This window comes from Carcharodon carcharias, chromosome 21 (assembly GCF_017639515.1).
Source record: "Carcharodon carcharias isolate sCarCar2 chromosome 21, sCarCar2.pri, whole genome shotgun sequence".
NCBI lineage: Eukaryota > Metazoa > Chordata > Chondrichthyes > Lamniformes > Lamnidae > Carcharodon > Carcharodon carcharias.
Window position 1 is genome coordinate 53,003,838 of NC_054487.1, and position 24,281 is coordinate 53,028,118.

At 42.1% G+C, this 24,281-nt stretch overlaps 1 protein-coding gene across 1 annotated transcript; it reads left to right on the forward strand.

The window, feature by feature from the left end:
* Positions 1-8,231: 8,231 nt before the first annotated feature.
* LOC121293063 (histone H4-like) lies at positions 8,232-8,531 on the forward strand. The gene has a single exon (XM_041215656.1). The coding sequence runs from the start codon at positions 8,232-8,234 to the stop codon at positions 8,529-8,531; it is 300 nt and encodes a 99-aa protein (XP_041071590.1).
* Positions 8,532-24,281: the final 15,750 nt, after the last annotated feature.

Here is a 24,281-nt window from a genome sequence, read left to right on the forward strand (position 1 = left end):
TTCAGCTGAGAAGAGGGGCTTTGCTTGGTGTCCGCTATCTGGAACTACAGATCTTCTTTCTTCCCGTTGAATTGGACTCTCAGCTTAGTTTGTCCTCTTGCGGTGAGCATTTTGTCACCATAGAGCCTCAAATTTACCTCTGATGACTTAATTTTCAGGTCATCATCTTGAACAACTTCACACAGGTCTGCGAAGCTCATGATGTTGCACGTAGCACCAGTGTCTATCTGACTGTCTCCATTAACTTGATGCTCTCCTTCTGCAGTCATCATTCCAATGGTCACAAACCATTTTTTACTTTGCGGGCTGATGGTGTCGACCTGTTCTAGGGTGTAGGGTGATTCTTCAGAATCTTCGTCTGATATCTCTCCAGCAACCATCTTTATAAGCTTGCTTTTCTTCTTTCCAGCAAAACACTTGAGTGCAAAGTGATTCAGCTTCTTGCATCTTAGAGGACTACTTTCCCCAAGCTGGACATGCTTTTTTTCTCTCTTGTGATGTACCTCGCGGTATTTACATCCAGTACTCTGGCCTTGATCTTTCTGCTGATGCTTCTGTAAACTGTCCTTCCATTTCTTCATTGACTTGTGCCTGGAAGACAGTTTTAAAAACAATGCAAAGTAACAATTTTTACTCAATACATCAAGTGATGTGTATTTATTGACTAAATAAATAATACTCGGAGCTTTGCTTCAAACAAATGCACAATAGAGCAGCTTCCCTTTAAGAAGGCAGTGTCATGTTTGTTGGTTCACCTGCTTTTCGAAGCATCCTCCACCATGGTCCAAAAGCCATGGACCACAGCCAAGCTTTGACATTAAACTAACACGAGTCAGCTGCAGGCAGGCCTGGACATCATGAAAGTTCTTCCTGATAACATTTGTCGAGGTACTAGGGGAGCTAGAGTTCAAAGACATTTAAATTGACAGCTGGCATGAAAGATTCTCTGCTAGGGTTTCAACTTTTAACCTATTGCTTAGCAACAATATTATAATATACAGCAAAGTGCAGATTATGCCATGTCAATGGGGGAGGAATGAGTGCTTTCATTGTAACATTGTAAGCTGTCAACATAATAGATTAGTAACATCACACATAGCAACACAAACAGGAGTCAGTATGATCTTACAGTACTGTTTGAAATGTTTTTGAAGTGCAAATTTTATATGAAGTCAGCATAATCTAGCTTTGATGCTGGTGTTTGACCCCTTTGTTTAAAAAACCTTTGCTTTCTAGAGCCAAAACTCCTGATGATGTTTGTGTATGAAGCACATACATTGATTCTTTTATAATTCACATAATCTGACAATCGCTGCTTCTCTTTCTGCATGTGCCTGCATATTACATGTACTTATAAATCTTTTGTGGTAATCTGAGGTGTAATACACTTTTAAGAGAATGTGAGCAGATTGGACCACATGACTGTAAGACTCAATAGCCATGTAGCACAGGCTACCATGTTAATGTTAGTGTAGAGTAGGGGCTGTTTGGAGAAGCACCCATCATGTTAATGCTCTGTTGTTTGTGTAAATAAATAGTATGTGCTTCATTTCATATTGGTCTCTGCGTCTGCAGTGCATTGTATTCAACTTGCCTGCTGACAGATTAGCGTCAACTGGTTTGCAAGCAAAGCGACCCCATAGTAAAACACAACTGGCGATGAGGCAAAACACAACCAGTCGACAAAACCAAGGGAAGTCCCAAAAACTCAACTGTAGTGAATTAGCTGCACCCTGCAGGCCAATTGTAAGTACATGACAATTGTAAACCCTCACCATACCGTTGAAGTTATCTCCCTCTAGTATGCCACAATTTGGCTGCATCAAACTGTTTGAACAGACCACTGGTCACATTATATTGAACGTCTCGCGTTTTTCTTTTTTTATTATTTATTCATTAACGGGATGTGGGCTTCGCTGACTGGGCCAGCATTTATTGCCCATCCCTAGCTGCCCTTGAGAAGGTGGTGGTGAGCTGCCTTCTTGAATCACTGCAGTCCATGTGGTGTATGTACACCCATAGTGCTGTTAGGAAGGCAGTTCCAGGATTTTGACCCAGCGACAGTGAAGGAACGGTGATCTATTTCCAAGTCAGGATGGTGATCAGGTGAACAGGGAACAGGTGGTGCTGTTCCCATCTATCTGCTGCCCTTGTCCTTCTAGGCGGTAGTGGTCGTGGGTTTGGAAGGTGCTGTCGAAGGAACCTTGCTGAATTCCTGCAATGCATCTTGTAGCTGGTACACATTGCTGCTACTGTGCATCGGTGATGGAGTGAGTGAATATTTCTGGATGTGGTGCCAACCAAGTGGGCTGCTTTGTCCTGGGCAGTGTCAAGCTTCTTGAGTGTTGCGGGAGCTGCACTCATCCAGGTAAGTGGGGAGTATTCCATCACACTGCTGACTTGTGCCTTGTAGATGGTGGACAAGCTTTGTGGAGCCAGGAGGTGAGTTATTTGCTGCAGGATTCCTAGCCATTGTAGCCATAGTATTTATATGGCTAGTCCAGTTCAGTTTCTGGTCAATGGTAACTCCCCCAGGATATTGATGGTGGGGGATTCAATGATGGTAATGCCATTGAACATCAAGGGACGATGGTTGGATTCTCTCTTGTGGGAGATGGTCATTGACTGACACTTATGTGGCAAGATTGTTACTTGCCACTTGTCAGCCCAAGCCTGGATATTGTCCAGGTCTTGCCGCATTTGGACATGGACTGCTTCAGTATCTGAGGAGTCACGGATGGTGGGGAACATTGTGCAAACATCCACAAACATCCCCTTTTCTGAGCTTATGATGGAAGGAAGGTCATTGGTGAAGCAGCTGAAGATGGTTGGGCTGAGGACGCTACCCTGAGGAACTCCTGCAGTGATGTCCTGGAGCTGAGATTGCTGACCAACGACCAGAACCATCTTCCTTTGTGCTAGGTGTGACTCCAACTAGCGGAGAGTTTTTCCCTTGATTTCCATTAACTCCAGTTTTGCTAGGGCTCCTTGATGCCACACCCTGTCAAATGCTGCCTTGATGCAAGGGCAGTCACTCTCACCTCACCTTGGGAGTTCAGCTCTTTTGTCCATGCTTGAACCAAGGCTGTAATGAAGCCAGGAGCTGAGTGGCCCTGGTGGAACCCAAACTGGGCGTCAGTGAGCAGGTTATTGCTAAGCAAGTGCCGTTTGATCGTACAGTTGATGACATCTTCCATTATTTTACTGATGATTGAGAGTAGGCTGATGAGGTGGTAATTGACCAGGTTGGATTTGTCCTGCTTTTTGTGTATAGGACATACCTGGGCAATTTTCCACATAGCCAGGTAGATGCCAGTATTGTAGCTGTACTGGAACAGCTTGGCTAGTGGCACGGCAAGTTCTGGAGAACAACTCTTCTGTGCTATTGCCGGAATATTGTCAGGGCCCAATAGCCTTTGCAGTATCCAGTGCCTTCAGCCGCTTCTTTATATTGCGTGGAGTGAATCGAATTGGCTGAAGACTGGCATCTGTGATGCTGGGGACTTCCGGAGGAGGCCGAGATGGATCATCCACTCGGCACTTCTGGTTGAAGGTTGTAGCAAATGCTTCAGATTTAACTTTTGCACTGATGTGCTGGGCTCCTCCAACATTAAGGTTGAGGGTATTTGTGGAAACTCCTCCTCCAGTGAGTTGTTAAATTCCACCACCTGGATATGGCAGGACTGCAGATCTTAGACCTGATCCGTTGGTTGTGGGATCGCTTGGCTCTATCACTTGCTGTTTATGCTGTTGGGCATGCAAGTAGTCTTGTATTATAGTTTCACCAGGTTGACACCTCATTTTTATGTATGCCTGGTGCTATTCCTGGCATGCCCTCCTGCACTATCCATTGAGCCAGGTTTGATCCCCTGGCTTGATGGTAATGGTAGAGTCGGGGATACACTGGGCCATGAGGTTACAGATTGTGTTCGAGTACAATTCTGCTGCTGCTGATGTTCCACAGCACCAATGACATATCGGGGGAGGAGAAGAGGCGGTAGATCCTCTTACCAACATGTGGCAGTAAAACATATGGCCTAATTCATAGTCTAATGGCACCCAATACCCCAGAATCCAAGAGCTTTGATGAGTTGCTGAATCCAGTAAAGGCCACTTTCAATTGAAACCCTCGGTAACAATGCAGCATTTTAAATTCAATTTGATTGAAAGATCTGCAAGAATTATTACAGAAATATGCCCCTGTGGTCAGGGAAGAGCACAGGAAGATTCAGGGGCTGCAAGCTAAAAGCCACGTGGATCACAGAGCAACCCCCAGATATTTGAAGGTGAGGCCAGTCCCCTATGCATTACGAGAAGAAGTTGGATATTGAATTGAATAGGCTGGAAAGGTTGGGAGTCTTACAACCTGTACAATTTTCTGAATGGGCAGCATCCATAGTTCCGGTACTAAAGCCTGACCAGAGTGTACAAATATGCAGGGTCTATACGTTGACCATTAACAAAGTGGCTAGACTTGATAGGCACTCTATACCGAAAATTAATGAATTGTACTCCAAGCTGGCAGGAGGAAACCGCATATATGAAACTTGACATGAGCCTCTTGGGATTTTGTGACTATCAACACACATAGGGGGTTATGCCAGTATACCAGGTTACTCTTCGGAGTCTCATCAGCTTGTGCCATTTTCCAACGGACTATGGAAAATTTGTTTACCCCATGTGGGGTTTATCTCGATGATGTCCTATTAACAGGACTAACTGATGAAGAACACCTGGCTAAATTGGAAGAGGTATTGAAGCATTTCTCACAAGCCAGAGGAAAATAAAAAAATGTGTCTTCCAAGCAAAAGAAGTGGTTTATCTGTGTCATAGGGTTGACTTGCAAGGCCTTCACCCAGTACAAGACAAGGTGAGAGCCATTCGTGAGGCACCAGCCCCAAAAAATGCCACAGAACCTAAGTCCTTCTTGGGAATGGTTAACTACTACCGTCGTTTTCTCCCAAATTTGTCAATAGGACTGGCTCCATTATACAGGTTACTCAAGAAAAACACAGGTGGACATGGCAAGCCCCACAACAACAGGCTTTTATGGCAGTAAAGCAGTTACTACATTCATCGGCCCTGTTGGTACATTTTGACCCAAAGAAAGGATTGATTTTAACATGCGATGCAGCCCCTTATGAAGCAGGGGCAGTACTCTCCCACTGGATGGCAGATGGCTCCAATCGGCCTGTTGGCTACGTCTCAAGAACATTCAGTGTGGCAGAACAAAGATGCTCACAAATAGAGAAAGAAAGCTTATCCATTGTAGCTGGCATTAAGAAATTCCACCAATACATCCATGCTCACCACTTCACCATCGTATCTGACTACAAGCCACCATTAGGCTTGTTTGGGGAACTTAAGGCAATACCCCCAATTGCCTTGGCACGCATCCAAAGGTGATTCTAGCTGCTTACAAATAGACTTTGTCCACATGCTGGGAAGCCAGATTGCCAATGCCGATGCGCTGAGCCGATTACCTCTAAAGGACAGCAATGTAAACACCCCCATCCCTCAAGAACTTGTCTTGTTACTAAACTTTGTGGATTCATTACTAGTGAATAACACATAGATCAGAGAGTGCCTCACGTCAGGGAACAAATCTTGCAACAATGGTCTAACGAGTCAAAGTCGGACGAAATGAAGCCCTGTTTTAACAAGAGATATGAGCTTACCTGCCAGGATGGCATCTTGCTGTGGGGAGCGAGAATCATTGTGCCTCCCAGAGGGAGACAACCATTATTCATAGAATTGCATACCACTCACCCTGGCATTTCCAGAATGAAAATGTTGGCGCGTAGCTACTTACGGTGGCCAGGGATGGACACTAATATCAAAAACATGGTCAAGAGTGGCATGCAGTGCCAACAGGTACAGAAATTGCCTCCTTCTGCTCCTCTGCATCCTTGGGAATGGCCAGGAAGGCCATGGGTCCACCTCCACGTTGAATATGTGGGGCTTTTTTTGGGCACCATGTTCCTTTTACTTATTGTGCTTATTCCAAATGGATGGATGTATATGAGGTGAGGTCACCCATATCTGCTGCCACCCATAGACAGATTGCGTCAGAGTTTTGCAATATACGGTTTACCAGAGATAATAGTGTCTGATAATGGAACGGCGCTCACTACGGGGAATTCCAAAGATTTACAAGTTTCAATGGCATAACACATGTTAAGACCTCGCCATACCAACCTGCCTCCAATGGGCTGGCCAAGCAGGCAGTCCAGAACTACAAGGCTGGAATGAAAAAAACCAGAGGGGGGATTCTATATCAAATAAGTTATCATGTTACTTGCTCAGCTATAGGACTATGCCACATATGAGCACCAGTATTGCTCTGCAGAGTTATTAATGAAGAGATGTCTCAGGACATGGTTAAGCCTGATAAGGCCAAATTTAGGGGGAGGTTAAGAGAGAAGTTAGGAGACCCAGAAGAACAAACACGCTTACCACAGTCATGAAAGAAACTTCACTGTAGGAGAAGCAGTTTTTGCAAAGAACTTTGGAGATGGGCCCAAATGGCTATCAGTGAAATCAGTGCAGTGACAGGACCCCTGTCTTATCATAACTGGTTGAAGGTCAGATAATAGACTCAGAGGTTTACAGCACAAAAGGAGGTCATTTGGCCCATCATATCCATGCTGATCAACAAAGATCTGACTACACTAATCCCATTTTCCAGCACTTGGCCCATAGCCCTGGAGGCTATGGCAACGCAAGTGAATATCTAAATACTTCTTAAATATTATGAAGGTTCCTGACTCAACCACCCTTTCAAGCAGTGAGTTCCAGACTCCCACCACCCTCTGGGTGAAAAAATTTCTCCTCAACTCCCCTCTTAGCCTTCTACCTATTACTTTAAATCTATGACCCTGGTTATTGACCCCTCTACTAATGGAAAAAATGCCTTCCTATCCACCCTGTCTATGCCATTCATAATCTTATACACCTCTATCAGGTCCCCTCTTAACCTTCGCTGCTCCAAGGAAAACAATCCCAGCCTATCCAATCTTTCCTCATAGTGCAGACCTTCCAGCCCAGGCAGCATCTTGGTAAATCTCCTCTGCACCCTCTCCAGTGCAATCACATCCTTCCTATAATGTGGTGACCAGAACTGCATGCAGTTACTCCAGTTATGACCTAACAAGCGTCTTATATAGTTCCAGCGTAACCTCCCTGCTCTTGTATTTTATGCGTTTGGCTAATAAAGGCAAGTATCCCATATGCCTTCTTAACCACCTTATCTACCTGCCCTACTACCTTCAGTGTACTGTGGATATGCACACCAAGGTCCCTCTGATCTTCAGTGCTTTCCAGAGCCCTACCATTCATGGTGTAATCCCTTGTCTTGTTAGCCCTCCCCAAGTGCATTACGTCACACTTTTCTGGGTTGAATTCCGTTTGTTACTGCTCTGCCCACCTGACCAGTCCATTGATAACCTCCTGCAGTGTACAGCTATCCTCCTCACTATTTACTGCCCTGTCAATTTTTGTGTCATCCGCAAACTTCTTAATCATACCCCCTACATTTAAGTCCAAATCACTTACGTACACCACAAACAGCAAGGGCCCCAGCACTGACCCTGCGGAACCCCACTGGAAACAAACTTCCAGTCACAGAAACATCCGTCTACCATCACCCTCTGCTTCCTGCCTCTTAACCAATTTTGGATCCAACGTGCCACTTTGCCTTGGATCTCATGGCCTCTTAATTTCTACCATGAGGGACCTTATCAAAAGCCTTGCTAAAAACCATGTGAACCACATCAAATGCATTACCCTCAACAACACCCCTGGTTACCTGCTCAAAAAATTCAATCAAATTTGTCAAACACAACCTTCCCTTAACAAATCCATGCTGACTATTCCTGATTAATCCATGTCTCTCTGAGTGCAGGTATATTCTGTCCCTCAGAGTTCTCTCTAGTAACTTCCCCACCACTGAGGTTAGGCTGACTGGCCTGTAATTTCCTGGTCTATCCATTTCTCTCTTTTTAATAATGGGACAATGTTAGCAGTCCTCTGGCATCTCACCTGTGGCCAGAGAGTATTTGAAACTTATTGCCAGGGCCCCTGATATCTCTTCCCTTACTTCCCTCAACAGCCTGAGATACATCTCATTTGGTCCTGTGGATTTATCCACTTTTAAGGCTGCTAAACCCACGAGTACCTCCTCTCTCTCTCTCTGTTAATTTCCACTAATATTATCTGAGTGAAGAATCATCATGTCTGGCAGAGGGCAAGGAGGCAAAGGTAGAGCAAAGCCACAACACAAAGTGCTTCGTGATAATATCCAGGGCTTCACCAAACCAGCCATCCGCTGCCTGGCTCACCATGGCGGTGTCAAGCGGATCTCTGGTTTGATCTATGAGGAGACCTGCGGGTTGCTGCATGTTTTCCTGGAGAATGTGATCAGGGATGCGGTTGCCTACACCGAACACGCCAAGCGCAAGACAACCACTGCCATGGATGTGGTGTACGCTCTGAAATGGCAGGGCCGCACTTTGTATGAGTTCGGCAGCTGAACAACTGATGTCGATACCTGCGTCATCCTTTTCCATTGTGAAGATTGACGCAAGGTATTCATTGAGGACTGTCCCCATGTCTCCTGGGTCCACACACAGATTACCTCTATGGTCCCTAATTGGCCCTACTCTTTCCTTAGTTATTCTCTTGCTCTTTATATATTTTAAAAACTCCTTTGGGTTTTCCTTTATTCTACCCACCAATGCTTTCTCATGCACTCTTTTAGCTTTCCTAATTTCCTTTATCATTTCTTCCCTGCACTTTTTATACTGCTCTACAGACTCTGCCTTATTGAGGCCTCACTATCTGCCATAAGCTTCTCTTTTTTTCTTAATCCTAATCTTTAATTCACTTGACATACAGGGTTCTCCGGACTTATTCCTTCCCTTTGTCTTTAAGGGAACATATTTGCCCTGTACTCTCACTATTTCCTCCTTGAATGACTCCTGCTACTCTGTCACAGTTTTATCTGCAAGTAGCTGCTGTCAGTCCACTTGGACCAAATCATATCTCATCTTAGTAAAATTAGCCTTTCCCCACTTTAAAACTTTTATTCCCAGCCCAACATTGTCCTTATCCATAATTATCCTAAATCTAACTGAGTTATGGTCACCATCTCCAAAATGCTCCCTTTCCACGCCATCCACCTGCCCAGGCTCATTTCTGAATATTAGGTCCAGAACTGCTCCCTCCCTTGTTGGGCTTTCCACGTACTAGCTAAAAAAATTCTCCTGGATGTCAGTTAAGAATTTTGCTCCCTCCCTAACTTACACTTTAAAACTATCCCAGTTAATATTTGGGTAGTTAAAATCCTCTACTATCACTGCCTTATTATTCTTACGCTTCTCTGAAATTTGATTACATATTTGATCCTCTATCTCTCCCTGACTGGGGGCTGATAGCACACATGCAACAGCTTGTTGGGCCCTTTTGTGCTTTTTACTTCTACCCATATGACCTCATTTGACAATCCTTCCAAGATATCATCCCTCCTCACTGCTATAATTGATTCCTTGATCAATATTGCAACCACCCCCCTCTTCTATCCCCCTCTCTATTTTGTCTGAATACCCTATAATCAGGAATGTTGAGCTGCCAATCCTACTCTTTTAGCCAAGTCTCAGTCATAGCTATGATATCATATTCCCTTGTGCCTGTCTATGCCTTCAGCTCATTTGTCTTATTCCTCAGGTTCCTTGCATTAAAATATATTCCATTCAGCCTTGCTAAACTCACTTCTTTCTTATCTAGCTTATGTTTCCTCTGCCTTCCAGACTCACATATTAGTGTTTTAACTTCTAATTTCAGCTTCTCTCCCCTCTGAACTACTTTTCATGATCCCATCCCCCTGTCAATTTAGTTTAACTCCAACCCAACAGCATTAGCAAACCTCCCCATGAGGATATTGGTCCCGTTCCTGTTTAGATGTAACCTGTCCAACTTGTACAGGTCCCACCTCCCCCAGAAATGGTCCCAATGCCCCAGGAATCTAAAGCCCTCCCTCCTGCACCATCTCTCCAGCCACACATCCATCTGCTCTACTCTTCTGTTCCTATACTCACTACTGCATGGCACCGGGAATAATCGGAAGGTTACTACTGTTGAAGTCCTGCTTTTCAATTTCCTACCTAACTCCCTAAAGCGTGCTCGAAGACCTAATTTCTCTTTCTTCCTATGTCATTGGTCCCAATATGGACCACAGCTCTGGCTGTTCACCTTCCTCCTTTAGAATGCCCTACAGCCATTCCATGACATCCTTGACCCTGGCACCCGAGAGGCAACATACCTGGGGTCACATCTATGGCCGCAGAAGTGCCTGTCTGCTCCTCTCACTAACGAATTCCCTACCACTATTGCCCTTCCACAGTTCTTCTTCCCCCCCTGAGCAGTTGAACCACCCACAGTGCCAAGGCCTTGGCCCTGGTTGGCCTCCACAGACGAACCATCAGTCTCACTGTTTTCCAAGGCCGAAAAATGATTTGCGAGTGAGATGCACTCAGGGGATTCCCTCACTACCTGCTTGGTTCCCTTCTCCTGTCTGTCGGTCACCCATTCCCTCTCTGCTTGCACTTCCTTAAACTGCGGGTGACCACATCCTGAAATGTACTATCCACGATCCCCTCAGCCTCGTGAATGCACCGTGGTGTCCCAGCTGCAGCTCAAGCTCCAAAACCTGGAGCTTGAGTTGTTCCAGTCGGAGGCACCTCCTGTACACGTGGTCATCCAGACTACCAGGAGGGTTTAGGATTTCCCACATAGCAAAGGATGTGCAAATCATGGGACTGAGCTCCCCAGACATATCTTAACTAAATAGAATATGGGCCTTTGCTTTTATTTTATTTTATTTTATCCTTAATCCTACTTGAGTGTGGACTGGGTGCTAGATCGTCTAGATAGACTATATCCTCTAGGTGCTGCTGACTGCATGCCCCAGGGTCCTCCTCTCGCATCCTAATCAGGAGACTTGTAGATCACCTCAGGAAAAGGGAAACGGATTCACAAGAAAAGGTGCACCAAACATTCCCATTGGAGTCTACACCACAGGAAGAAGAAACTTCTCTTGCTTTGGAAGTACCTGTAGAACCCAAAGGGCCTGAGAGAGTCAAAGAGGTAAACTTACAGGTTCCAACGGGGAGCCTAGTGGACAGATAACTCCTGAGAGGGAGGACTCAGATAAACCATCAGAAGTTGTGAAACTAAGATGGTTGACATGTTTGAAAAAGCCTCCTGAGAGACTGAATTTGTAAATAGCTCATTTCTTTAACTAGTTAATATATTGTAAAATGTACTTTCAAGGGGGAGGGATGTAGCAATTTGAGATGTAATACACCTTTAAGATAATGTGAACAGATTGACAACTTGATTGTAAGACCCAATAGCTGTATAGCGTGGGCTACCATGTTAATATTAGTCTAGAGTAGGGTCTGGTTGGAGAAGCACGCATCATGTTAGTGCTCTGTTGTTTGTGTAAATAAATAGTATGTGCTTCATCTCATATTGGTCTCTGTGTGTGCCGTATATTGTAATCGACTTGCCTGCTGACAGACAAGCGTGCAACCAGTTCACGAGCAAAGCAATCCCATAGTAAAACCTAATATCTTTCAATTTGCTTTTTTTGCAGAGTGGCACATTTGTTCCTGGCAATTATGTATAATTCTTAGACAGCATATGAGTATTTCAATGTAATTGGCTGTTTACCTTGCTTGCTGACCTCACTTCTGCCGGATACCTGGAGATTCCCTGGACTTATCACCAGATTTAAGAAAAAATGGAAAGCCAAGCCATAGAGATCACTAGACATTTGCGGGCAATTTTCTTTGAGATCAGTGGTGACCAGTGTTGCTTTGCCGCTGAGCACAAAATCCATGTGGAACTTAAATATTTCTTTACTTGCTTTGGATGAATCATTATGAGCTTTTTAATCTCCAAATGATGATAATTTGCTACCAGCAAAATACATGGGAAACCAAAATTGCCAACATAAGAGGATTTTTAATTAAATTAAAAATAAATTTTCATAATTACCATAAAGGGACTTTTCTCTTATAGTAACATCTAATAGGAGCCCAGGCAGATTTCCCTCTTCCCACTTCAGAGAAATTAAGGCCAATTGAAACTACTACTATCCAGCTAATACCAGTTAACTCAATACCGGTCACGAATTAGAAATGACACCTTCTGATCTGCTCATCTACTCATTAACTTAGCGATTGAAGGATCTAAATCTGCTTATTCATCATTTAACTCTGAGCAAATCACAGTCGTACCTTGCGAATGAGATTTTTCTCTTTCTGCATCAGTTAACTTGATAAATTGTTCCAAGTTATCAACTGTTGTTATCTAGATTAGTTGATTACCAGCAATACATTAAAATGATGAGTATCAAGGGTGTTTGCATCTTTTCTGGTGATCAGAGGAAACTCTAGATTGCCTTCATTGTGACTCCAAACTGCCAGGTAATCAGTTGATTTTGCATAATGAAGCAATTTTGTAAGGTTTTGCTAATTCAGCTCCTGAGATGGTAAGTGTTGACAAATGTGTTTGTATTTATAAATGTTGACACAGAAGTCTTTCTGAGCTTATGTTATTTTTGATGCAGTGATAAACTGAGACAATGTTGAAAAGAACAACAGAAATAGAACAGAATCATAGAATGATACAGCACAGAAGGAGGCCAAGTCAATGTAAAGATTAAAAGGAACATGAAAATGAATCACAAACTTGATAAACTTATTCTCCTTCTTGGGTTACACTATTCCAGCCCAGACCAAATATTGTAACATGATAGTAGAAGATCCTTGAGAGGAGGCCCTCGTGGATTTGCTTTCACGTTATTAATTTGTCCAAAGATCTGGCAAGGATCACAAAGTGTAATCCATTTCATTGTAATTATTTAAATGCAATCAAATGTAATTATTTTATGCTATCTTTAAGTTTAAACATATTTTACCTGTTCTTTTTACCTTTTTTTTAATGTGCTCAACCATGTTGAAATTGTAAATGAAGAAAAATAATTTTAGAAGCAAACTTTGTGTCTTGTTCCCCAGTGGCTATGGAATTTAAATTCAGTTAATTTAATAAAGCTAGAAGCTGTGCAACTATGAGGTGGTTGTTTTTATTTGTTCATGCTGGCTAGTCTAGCATTTATTGCCCATCCCTAAGTGTCCTTGTTTTGGGGCATTTTAAGAGTCAACCACATTGCTGTGGGTGTGGAATCACATGTAACATAGAAACATAGAAAATAGCAGCAGGAGTAGAAGCCCTTTGAGCCTGCTCCACCATTCATTATGATCATGGCTGATCATCAAACTCTATAGCCTGCTCCCACTTTCTCCCCATATCCTTTGAATCCTTTTGCCCCAAGAGCCAAATCTAACTCCTTCTTGAACACATACAATGTTTTGGCCTCAACTACTTTCTGTGGTCGCGAATTCCACAGGCTCACCACTCTCTGAGTGAAGAAATTTCTCCTCATCTCAGTCCTAAATAGTCTACCCCGTATCCTCAAACTGTGACCCCTGGTTCTGGACTCTTCTACCATCGGGAACATCCTTCCTGCATCTACCCTGTCTAGTCCTGTTAGAATTTTATAGGTTTCTATGAGATCCCCCCTCATCCTTCTGATCTCCAGCAAATATAATCCTAATCGACTCAATCTCTCCTCATATGTCAGTCCTGCCATCCCAGGAATCAGTCTAGTAAACCTTTGCTGCACTCCCTCTATAGCAAGTATATCCTTCCTCAGATAAGGAGACCAAAACTGCACACAATATTCCAGGTGTGGTCTCACCAAAGCCCTGTATAATTGCAGCAAGGCATCCCTGCTCCTGTACTCAAATCCTCTGGCTATGAAGGCCAACATAACATTTGCCTTCTTTACTGCCTGCTTACCTTCAGCGACTGGTGTACAAGGACACCCAGGTCTTGTTGTACATTCCCCTCTCTCAATTTATAGCTATTTAGATAATAATCTGCCTTCCTGATTTTGCTACCAAAGTGGATAACCTCCCATTTATCCACACTATACTGCATTCTGCCATGCATTTGCCCACTCACTCAGCTTGTCCAAATCACACTGAAGCATCTCCTCTGGTAGATTTCCTTCTCTAAATGATAGGTGGGTTTTTACAACAATGGTTTCATTATCAAACTGTTAATTCTGAATTTTTTTCTATCTGCCATTGTGGGATTTGAACCCAGGGCATTACCCTGGGTTTCTAGAATACTAGTCAGTGATAATACCACTATGCCACCCCTGATTCACTGATGTCCTTTAGGGAAAATTTGCCCTTGTTACCCAGTCTGGTTTTTACATGATTCCAGATCCACATTTGTGGTTGACTTTTAACTATCTTCTGAAATAGCCGAAAAAGCCACTTAGCTATACCAAACCACTAAGACAAAGTATAAAAAAAATAAAAGTGGACTTATCACCTAGGTGATATCAGATGACAGAGGCACACCCAGCCCACATAATCTTTCAAAGCCCTCCTCACTAACATCTGGGGAGTTGTGTCAAAATTGGGAGAGCTGTCCCACAGACTAGTCGAACATCAGCCTAAGAGTCACAAAACAATGCTTTTAGCCAATGTCTCAGACTTTTCCATCACAATTCCTGGGTATGTCTTGTCCCACCAGCACAGTGGTATATGGTTGGGAGGGAGTGTCCCTGGGAGGCCTCAACATTGACTCTGGACCTCATGAAGTTTCATGGCATCAGGTCAAATATGGGCAAGGAATTCTCCTGCTGATAACCAGCTACTGCCCTCTCTCAGCTGATAAATCATTACCCCACCATGTTGAACACCACTTGAGAAAGCACTTGGGATGATGAGGATACAGAGTGTACTCTGGGTGGGGGCCTTCAATGTCCATCACCAAAAATAACTTGTAAGAACCATTAGTAACTGAGCTGGTCAAGTCCTGAAGGACATAACTGCTAGCATGGGCTTGCAGCAGGATGTAAGGAAACTATTCATGAGGAAAATAACTACTTGATCTCATTCTTACCAATTTATCTGTTGCTGATGTATCTGTTCATCACAGTATTGGTAGTGCACAATCACTGCACAAACCTGTGGAAATGTAGGTCTGTTGTGACACTGAGTACACCCTCCATCATGTCGTAAGTCAATACCAGTGTGTTTAGTAGGATGGATATGGAACAGGTCTAGCAGCTCAAAACTAAGAATCAATGAGGTACTGTTGACCATCAGCAGCAGCAGAATTGTACTAATCTTTAACCTCATGGCCTGGCATATCCCTCACTTTACCATTACCATCAAACTAGGGGACCAACATTGGTTCAGTGAGGAGTGTAGAAGATCATGCCAGGAACGGTACCAGGCATATCTAAAAATGATGTGCCAACCTGTTGAAGCTACAACAGAGGATGACATACATCCTAAGCAGCAGAAGCAGAATGCTATCGACAGAGCTAAGCAATCCTGCAACCAACAGATCAGATCAAACTTCCACAGTTCTGCCACATACAGTTATGAATGGTGGTGGACAATTAAACAACCAACTGGATCAGGATACTCCATAAACATCCCAATCCTCAATGATGGGGGAGCCCAGCATGTGAGTAAGTGAAAAGCTTAAGTGTTTGCAAGCATCTTGGGCAGAAATGTCGAGTGGATGATTCATCATGACATCTTTCTAAAGTCTCCATCATTACAGGTGCCAGTCTTCAGCCAGAAATGGCCGAGGTCATTGGATATTGGAAAGGCTATGGGCTGCAACAACATCCTGTCTTCAGTGCTTGAAGGCTTGCGCAACAGAATTAGTTGTGCTCTGGCAAGCAGTTCTGGTATAGCTGTAACACTGGCATCTACCTGGAGTGGAGTCACACCAACTACAAAGGAAAATTGTGTGGTTGTTGAAGGTGAATTATCTTATCTCCAGGACATCCCTTCAGGAGTTCCTTACGACAGTGCCTTAGACCCAATGATCTTCAGCTTCTTCATCAATAATTTCCCCCTTATCACAAAGTCAGAATTGGGGATGTTTGCTGATGGGTGCAGTGTTCAGTTCCACTTGCGACTCCTCAGATGATAAGCTTGCATACATTAAGACCTGGACACCATTCAAGCTTGGGCTGATATGTGGCACGGCTGTTACTTGCCACTTAAGTGTCAGGCAATTACCATCTCCCGATGACATTCTTTCTGCAATCAGTGCACTGGAACATTATCACATGGGTGTATGTGAGACCTGGTGATTTTCCATTAACGCTGATGTTTGAAACCTTTTCCCACAGACAGAACAAACATTTCTCCTTCCACATTGAAAGGCTAATGATATTGAGGTCCTGATGAATTGAGTGACTCTCAGAACATTTGCAGTGAAATTAATATTTTTATTGCAACTTCGCGGCCTAACCATTGATCAGAAACTTAACTGGAGTAGCCACATAGTTAATGTGGCTACAAGAACAAGTCAGAGGCTTGGTAGTCTATGGCAAGTGGCTCATCACCTGACTATCCACCATCTACAATACACAAGTCAGGAGTGTGATGGAATAATCTCCACTCGTCTGGATGAATGCAGTTCCAAAAACACTCAAGATGACATGATCCAGGACAAGGCACCTCATTTGACTGTCCACCATCTTAAACATTCACTTCATCCACCACCAGCACACAGTGGCAGCAGTGTGTGCCATCTACAAGATGCATTGCAGCAACTCATCAAGACTTCTTTGATAGCCCCTTTCAAACCCGCAACCTCTACCACTGAGAAGGACAAGGGAAGCTGGCGCATGGGACATCACCACCTGAAAGTTCACTTCCAAGTCACATACTATGCTGATTTGGAAATATCACTGATCTTTCATCATCGCTAGGTCAAAATCCTGGAGGCCCTTCCCTAACAGCACTGTGGGAGTGCCTACATCACACGGACCAGAGCAGTTCAAGGAGGAGGCTCACTATCCCTTCTCAAGGTAACTTATTCATGGATATTAGATGCTGACCTTGCCAGCAATACTCACATCATGTGAATTATTTTTTTTAAAATAAAAATATGCTAAATAATAAATAAATCAATAAACATTAGGAATGTAGGATCTAGTTTATTGGACAATATGGACTCTCCTTTTGTAAACTTGTTGGTATGTTGTTTCTTATTTTGGAAGAAAGCAGCTGTTGAGACACAGAATATTTCTGGCCAATATCTTCACTCCAATTTCTGAAAATCAGGATTAACTTTTAATGGATCATTGTTCTGCAATGATAATTGAAAACGTCAACTAAAGGTTGATAAGAACAGTAAGTGGAATAGTTTTCTATTTGAATTAAAGTAGATTTATTAGTATACCTGAAGTTCATTGATTGCAATCAATGATTATTGAAGAACTTTGAATTACTTTGACTTTTGGTGAGTGGACCATTTGTAAATCAAGTTCTTTCAAATACTTTTCATTTATTATTTTGTTCAAAGGGCTGTATCAGCAATACCAAGTGCAGTCAAATCAATAATTTGATATTGATTCTGCTCCCATGTGTAGGGAGCAGAATCGAAATATCAGCAATGCACATTTCTCTAGAAGCAATGAGATACCTTTCATCTATAGCAAAAATTAAGCAGAACATGTTGTATCTGCCTGAAGAAATTAGGTGGGGTCCATGCCATTTTTGTGCCTGGCTTAATTTGAACTAAATCTCTTGAATTTCCACTTCCTAAGTAGTTTGCTTATTGAGAAAGCAGAAAATCAGACTGTTACTTGAAGCAGAGGCACTTCTTACAGCAGTGGATAGTGAGATGGTGTAGCAGCAGTCAACATAGCAAGCCAGAACACTCCAATACTCTGATGCAGTGGTGAAGATGCTCATTAAGCAAGTGAGCAGGAGGAAGGAGACCCTTTTACTGTTGGGCAACTGGTGCTAAGGCAAATAAGTTAATCAGACCAAATTTGTGTCAGCACTCTGTAGTGTTGGAGTTGTGGAAAATGTTAATGCTGTTGTGTTGTCTGCATTGTGGGGAGCGATAGCACTGTACATTGTCTGAATTATGGGATTAATGCTGTGTGTTGTCTGAACTGTGGGGATTATTAGCTAGCCCTGTGCCTTGTTTGAGCTGAGGGGAGTGTTAGAATTTTGCATTGTCTGAACAGTTGGAAATGTTGTCTGAGCTGTGGGGAGTTCTTATGCTGTACATTTTCTGAACTCGAGGTTATGATTGAAGTGCCACTATATACAGGTATAGTGTTGTCTCAAAGAGCTTGAAAGCAACACTATCTATCTCCAGCCTGAATGCCAGTGAGTGAACCATTCTCCATATTCTGGGTAAAATGCTGGATGACTGGTGTTCAACTACACCTTCCACTTCCTCTCTGTCTGCATATCTGGACTCTGTCCAAATGTGTGAAGTGCTGTAATAGTTAAACCATTTTTTAGAAACCTGTTCTTAAATATTTTTTTATTTCCCATCACAAACCCCAGAATGGAGACAAACCCCGATTCAGTGAAGTATCCAGAAAGTACCCTGAAACAATGGTCAAAAACTGATTCTATTTCCCCCCTCACTGTGTAATACTCAGCAGTTAAAGTTCTATATCCATTTTCACCATCATCAAACTATTGATGATATTCCATAATCAGCTTTTTGTACAGTTAAAAGGCAATTTAAAACAAGGGGCTTACTTCTGCAATTCAAATTGATGCAAGCTGGTTAAATGATTAGCATGTCTGTTTAAGCATCAACTACATTAATGGTATGCTGTGCTCCCTTGATACATTTTAACACAAAAATATTTCAAGATTTTTTTAAATTAAAGAGGGACTAGTTTAAAAACATAATTGGGGCTAGAAACATCAATGCATGTCTCAGGTTTCAAAACTTCTTTTGTCCAAAAATTTGTCCAATCTTAACCAGCAACCTGGAACATGATAACCACAAACAATGAAAGTGGAATTGAGAATCCTCAACTTAATAGGCAATTTAAAAAAATGTTCATGAGATATGGGCTTCGCTGGCCGGCCCAGCATCTGTTGCCCTTGGTGATGGTGAACTGCCTTCTTGAACCGCTGCAGTCCATTTGGTGTAGGTACACCCACAGTTCTGTTAGGAAGGGAGTTCCAGGATTTTGACCCAGCGACAGTGAAGGAACGGTGATGTATTCCCAAGTCAGGATGATGAGTAACTTGGAGGGGAACTTCCAGGTGGTGGTGTTCCCATCTATCTGCTGTCCTACTTCTACTAGATGGTAGTGGTCATGGGTTTGGAAGGTGCTGTCTAAGGAGCCTTGGTGAATAATAAATATTCAAAGAATTCTTCAAGATTTCCCGATACTTCATATTTTCATAGACATGGAAGAGTCTTTGTGTTGAAGCCTTATTGTTCTGTTGGTGCTGACGAAGCAACTGTTAATTACATTTCTCCACATAAGGAAATGGCCCTTACAATTTCAACTTTAGTAATTGGAAACAGAATAGACCACCAATGTTTGCACTTAATTAAAGTTAAGTTTTATCTAATTTAATAACTTTTCAAAAAAAAACACTTTCAGTTCCTTCTAATACAAAGATACTAATATTAAATTGAACAGCATCACGATTGATTTATTAGTGTTACTGGAGTGAAGAGAAACTTGTGGAATCATTGCTTTTTACTAAATATCTTTTTTGAACATGACACAAAAGGAGCCTCCATTCAGCATCACCCTGTTGAATTTCCTTTATGTACATTTTCCACACATTCAAAAAGTAACCATTTTATAATTTTACATTTTTGCATGCTATAAAAAGAATGCTTCACAGGGTTAAATTAAACACTGCTTATTTTCCTATAGTTAAGAGTCATCTGCATCCAAGCCACTAAGAAGGGAATTTCTGTATTTTACAAGATCTATTTTACACCAGCAGAGACCCTCAAAATATTTGCAGTCAAATTAGTATCCTTATTGCAACAGTACTTCTGGAAATACAGGTTTCTGGTTATTCATTCAGCAAAGACAAAATCATACAAATTTAACAGAGTCAAAACTTCTCACTGGAAAAGTTACATTAAGTTGTCCATGTGTAAAAACAGGCCGAGGAATATAACTACAAATTTTGATAAAAGTCAGGCCTTGTGACCTGTTTGTAGTCAGAGTATGAAAGTTTGACTAGAGACTGTTTTCTCCCGAGTTGTAAAGGTAAAAATTACACTTAAAGCAGCTCTTTTTTAAAACACAACGTACGTTTTCTTTCCAAGTACTTTTAACTTGTTTTTATACGAAAGCATATTCTCTATTAAAATATATTATCCATTGAAATGAATTTTCCCAGCAGACAAAAACTGAGTATTATTATAGAAGAGGAGAGAACTGGATTGCATGACTGCAGTATACAAGTCTGAATGAAGCATAAACTATAGTTTTCATTGCACTATGTATAAAATTAACCTCTACATTGTTAAAAAATGAACATTTTAATATTTTCACCAGCGTCGATATTCCAAGAATTAGTATTATTTAAGGCACGATTAACAGCTTTAGTTCGTGTTTAAAAATTGTACACATCAATTAAATGGCTTTGCTAAACTGTTAATCTTGGTTAATCCTCAGTTTTGATCAAAGTTCATCAACCTGAAACTTTATCCCTATTTCTCTCCCCACAGATGCTGCCTGATCTGTTGAATATTTTAAGCTTTTTCTATTTTTATTTCAGATTTCCAGCAGCTGCATATTTTGCTTTTGTCATCCTGGATGGTGTCTGATTTGGGATCCTAACTGCACTTATGAACAGAATGCTAATCTGCAATTGAAAGACTGACAGGTTTTGAATGACTCACTTAATCTTAAAGCTTAGCATTGGCTGTATTGGAGCACTGTTGATCAGGCTCCCCACCGTTTTGAACATTAGGCTGGATATTTGTAATAAATGAGTGTCACATATGTGATAATCACTTTTTGAGACAGATAAAATAATGGTTCTGATCTGTACTGTCATTGCTGCCAGACAAATTGACATCCGAAGAGTTCCTTTTGTACTTAATGTGACTCTTCCTGACAAGAAACAAAACTATGTCCATCGGATTGGTAGAGCCGACAGGATGAGTTTAGCCATTTCCTTGGTGACAACTGAGAAAGGTTTGGTACCATATATAAAAGAGCTAACATCAAAACCAGGATTGATACACCAGAAAGTACAATGAAATGCAGCTATTGGCTGACATTTAAGATCACTTGAACATCATCATCGCTCAAGTTGAACCTGACCTGAAAATACCACTGGATGAGTTTGATGGCAAAGTAGTCAATGGAAAGAAAAGAGCACTAGGAGATGGGCAATACAAAGACCATTGAAAAGGAGGCTCAATCCTCTTTCTTACATTTTGGCGATCTTTCCAATCAAATGTTTAGATGCTCTTGATTGTAACATGTTTCTCAGTTTAGTGTAACAAAGAAGCTGACAAGTTTAAAAATGGTTGTTACTGCAAAGCGACATCGAGGAATGGTACACCCAATTCCAAACTATTCTGCATTCCTTAGAATCCCTGAACCACGCTTTTTGTGTCGGTCTCTCTCCTCATTCATTTCAGTCTCTCCTCTGGTTTTCTCTCTCCCCACCCCTTCTTAAATCCCTACCCCGTTCAAGACAATTATAACCTTAAGAAACCAATTCCTAACCAATCCATTATCTTCAATGTTTTTTTTTGCAACTTGTCATTATTTTGCAATTTTGATTTTTCCTCGCTCAATTCTTCAAAACAGTTCTGACTACCAACCACACTAAGTATGTACTAGTCAAAATCAAACAGTGCGTGTGGTTGTGGTCTTGCTTAACTATCCTTCCTTACCCTCCTTGACTTCTCTGCCATCTTCAACAATGTTGATCACTCAATTTTCCTCTAATGTTTCTTCCTGGTAATACTAGCTCCTGTTTCCAATCATATCAATCACAATGCAGACACTACATTGACTCCACTTGCTTCCCTTCTGCCCATATGCCTACCTTTAGCTTACCCCAAAGGATACATCCTGGATTCTACACATGCTGCCCATAACAGCATCTTGAAATAGGTTAATTTCTACATGGGCACTATATTTTTGGCCGATCCTTTGGTGCAGTGGATAGCATTCCTACCTGAGTCAGAAGCTCTGCGTTCAAGCCCCACCCCAGGACTTGATGGCCAATGAAGATGCAATCTTAATGGGGCCAAACAGGTTGATGGCCAACCTGAAAGTCCTTCCAACACATGTCAATGGCAGATGTTAAGTGTGAGAGAGATTCGTGGTCAGCCATGTGATGAAAAGAAAGTTGGAGCCTCTAACGTCACTATCCATAGCTCCAGTCTACAATACGCGTGTGAAAGTGCATATTGCCACAGCAGCTCGGATTGCCCAAGTGATTTGTAACAAACCACCATCACTATATCTTTTCATATAGTTGTTCATAAGAAGTGAACTTCGCTGGTAAGACCAGCATTTGTTGCCCATCTCGAAATGCTCGAGAGAAGATGGTGGTGAGTCACATTATTGAACTGCTACAGTCCATGTGTTATAGGTACAACCACAATGCTGTTAGGGAGTGTGTTCCAGGGTCTTGACCCAGTCACAGTGAAGGAATGCCAATATTGTTCCAATTCAGAATGGTGAGAGATTTAGAGGGGAACTTGCAGGTGGTGGCATTTCCATGTATCTGCTTATCCTTGTATATTTTAAAAAAATATACAGTGTAAGGTCTTAGTCCCCACAGGTCGATGACCTTTCATCACGACTCGAGTATTTCCAATACTTTTTTGTTTTTATAAAAATATACATAGATATCCTCATGGCTATTACTGAAATTTTAAAAACTAGACAAAGACCTTTAAAAATGGCTGAATCTATGTCTGTCTGTGATCCCCAAACAAAAGAAGCTACCTGGCAGTATTGGGGAAACTCATACTTCGTTATCTCTGGGGAGCTACTAATGACCTCCGTGGACTGCACAGGCCAAACTCAAAGAGCTATACAAAGGCCATCTGAATTTCATAACCCAGGCTGGTCAACAGGAGTGTGCTTGTCTGTTAAGACAAAGGGCACCGCAACCTTTTAATTCTTAATGGTTGAGACATTTAACAATCTTGGGGACCCAGACAAGGGGTACACATCCTTTGTCAAAGAATGTGGAGAGGTGGGAGTCATGTGACATAGGCCACTGGCTTGTGGAACCAGTAATATTGCCTTGCTGAACTGCAAAGCTCAGTCTGCTGTTTATCATCTGACTGGCAGCCTCACAGAAAAGGAGCTCTGCCCAGGTTGAACACCTGGCCCCACCTGCACTGCTTCTGCTGGAACTTCTGTACTTTCGCTTACAGATTGATTCTTCCCTGCGTGTTTATCTCATCATGTGATGTCAACACCACTGGAAAAGTGAAATCTACAACATTGGTTTTCAGTTCACCAACCTCCGTGAAGGAATACCTCATTGGGCTTTGATGCTAGGCTCTGGAACCCATGTGAAACAATACTTCTTTTCTCTGTGGTCTCATACTGTAAATCTATCTTTTCTCTATCCCTCTCTTTACTATCTGAAGGTGAAGGGGACTTTTTATTTGCATTTTGAGTGTGTGCAAATAAACTAACCCTTTGAGTTCATCCTATCTAGAATTTGCTGTGAGGTTAGATCACACTAAAACTGAGGGGTTGGAAAATATGCTACCATTTATAAAGAGCGAATCAAACACCTTTATGTTTATGCATGGGTGGAGAGAGGAGAAAATAGTGCTCTTTAAATTAAGATAAAAGCAAAAAACTGTGGATGCTGGAAATCCAAAACAAAAATATCTGGAACTCAGCAGGTCTGGCAGCATCCATGGAGAGGTGCATAGTTAATGTTTCGAATCCGAATGATCCTTCAACAGAACTAAGTAAAGATAGAAAAGAGGTGAACTATAAGTTGGTGGGTGGGGGGGGGGGGGGGTTTAACAAGAAGAGCTGGGTAGAGGGCCAGTGATAGGTGGAGATAACCAAAAGATGTCACAGACAAAAGGACAAAGAGGTGTTGAAGGTGGTGATATTATCTAAAGGAATGTGCTAATTAAAGGTAGAAAGCAGGACGAGCAAGGTACAGATAGCCCTAGTGGGGGTGGGGTGGGGGGAAGGGATCGAAATAGCCTAAAAGGTAGAGATAAAACAACGGATGGAAATACACTTAAAAATAATGGAAGTAGGTGGGAAAAGAAAAATCAATATAAATTATTCAGAAAAACAAAACGGAGGGGGAAAATCGGAAAGGGGGTGGGGAAGAAGGAGAGAGTTCACGATCTAAAATTGTTGA

Bases quoted from the DNA above. Each gene is read 5' to 3' on its own strand.
- LOC121293063 (XM_041215656.1), top strand. From the start codon at position 8,232: ATGTCTGGCAGAGGGCAAGGAGGCAAAGGTAGAGCAAAGCCACAACAC.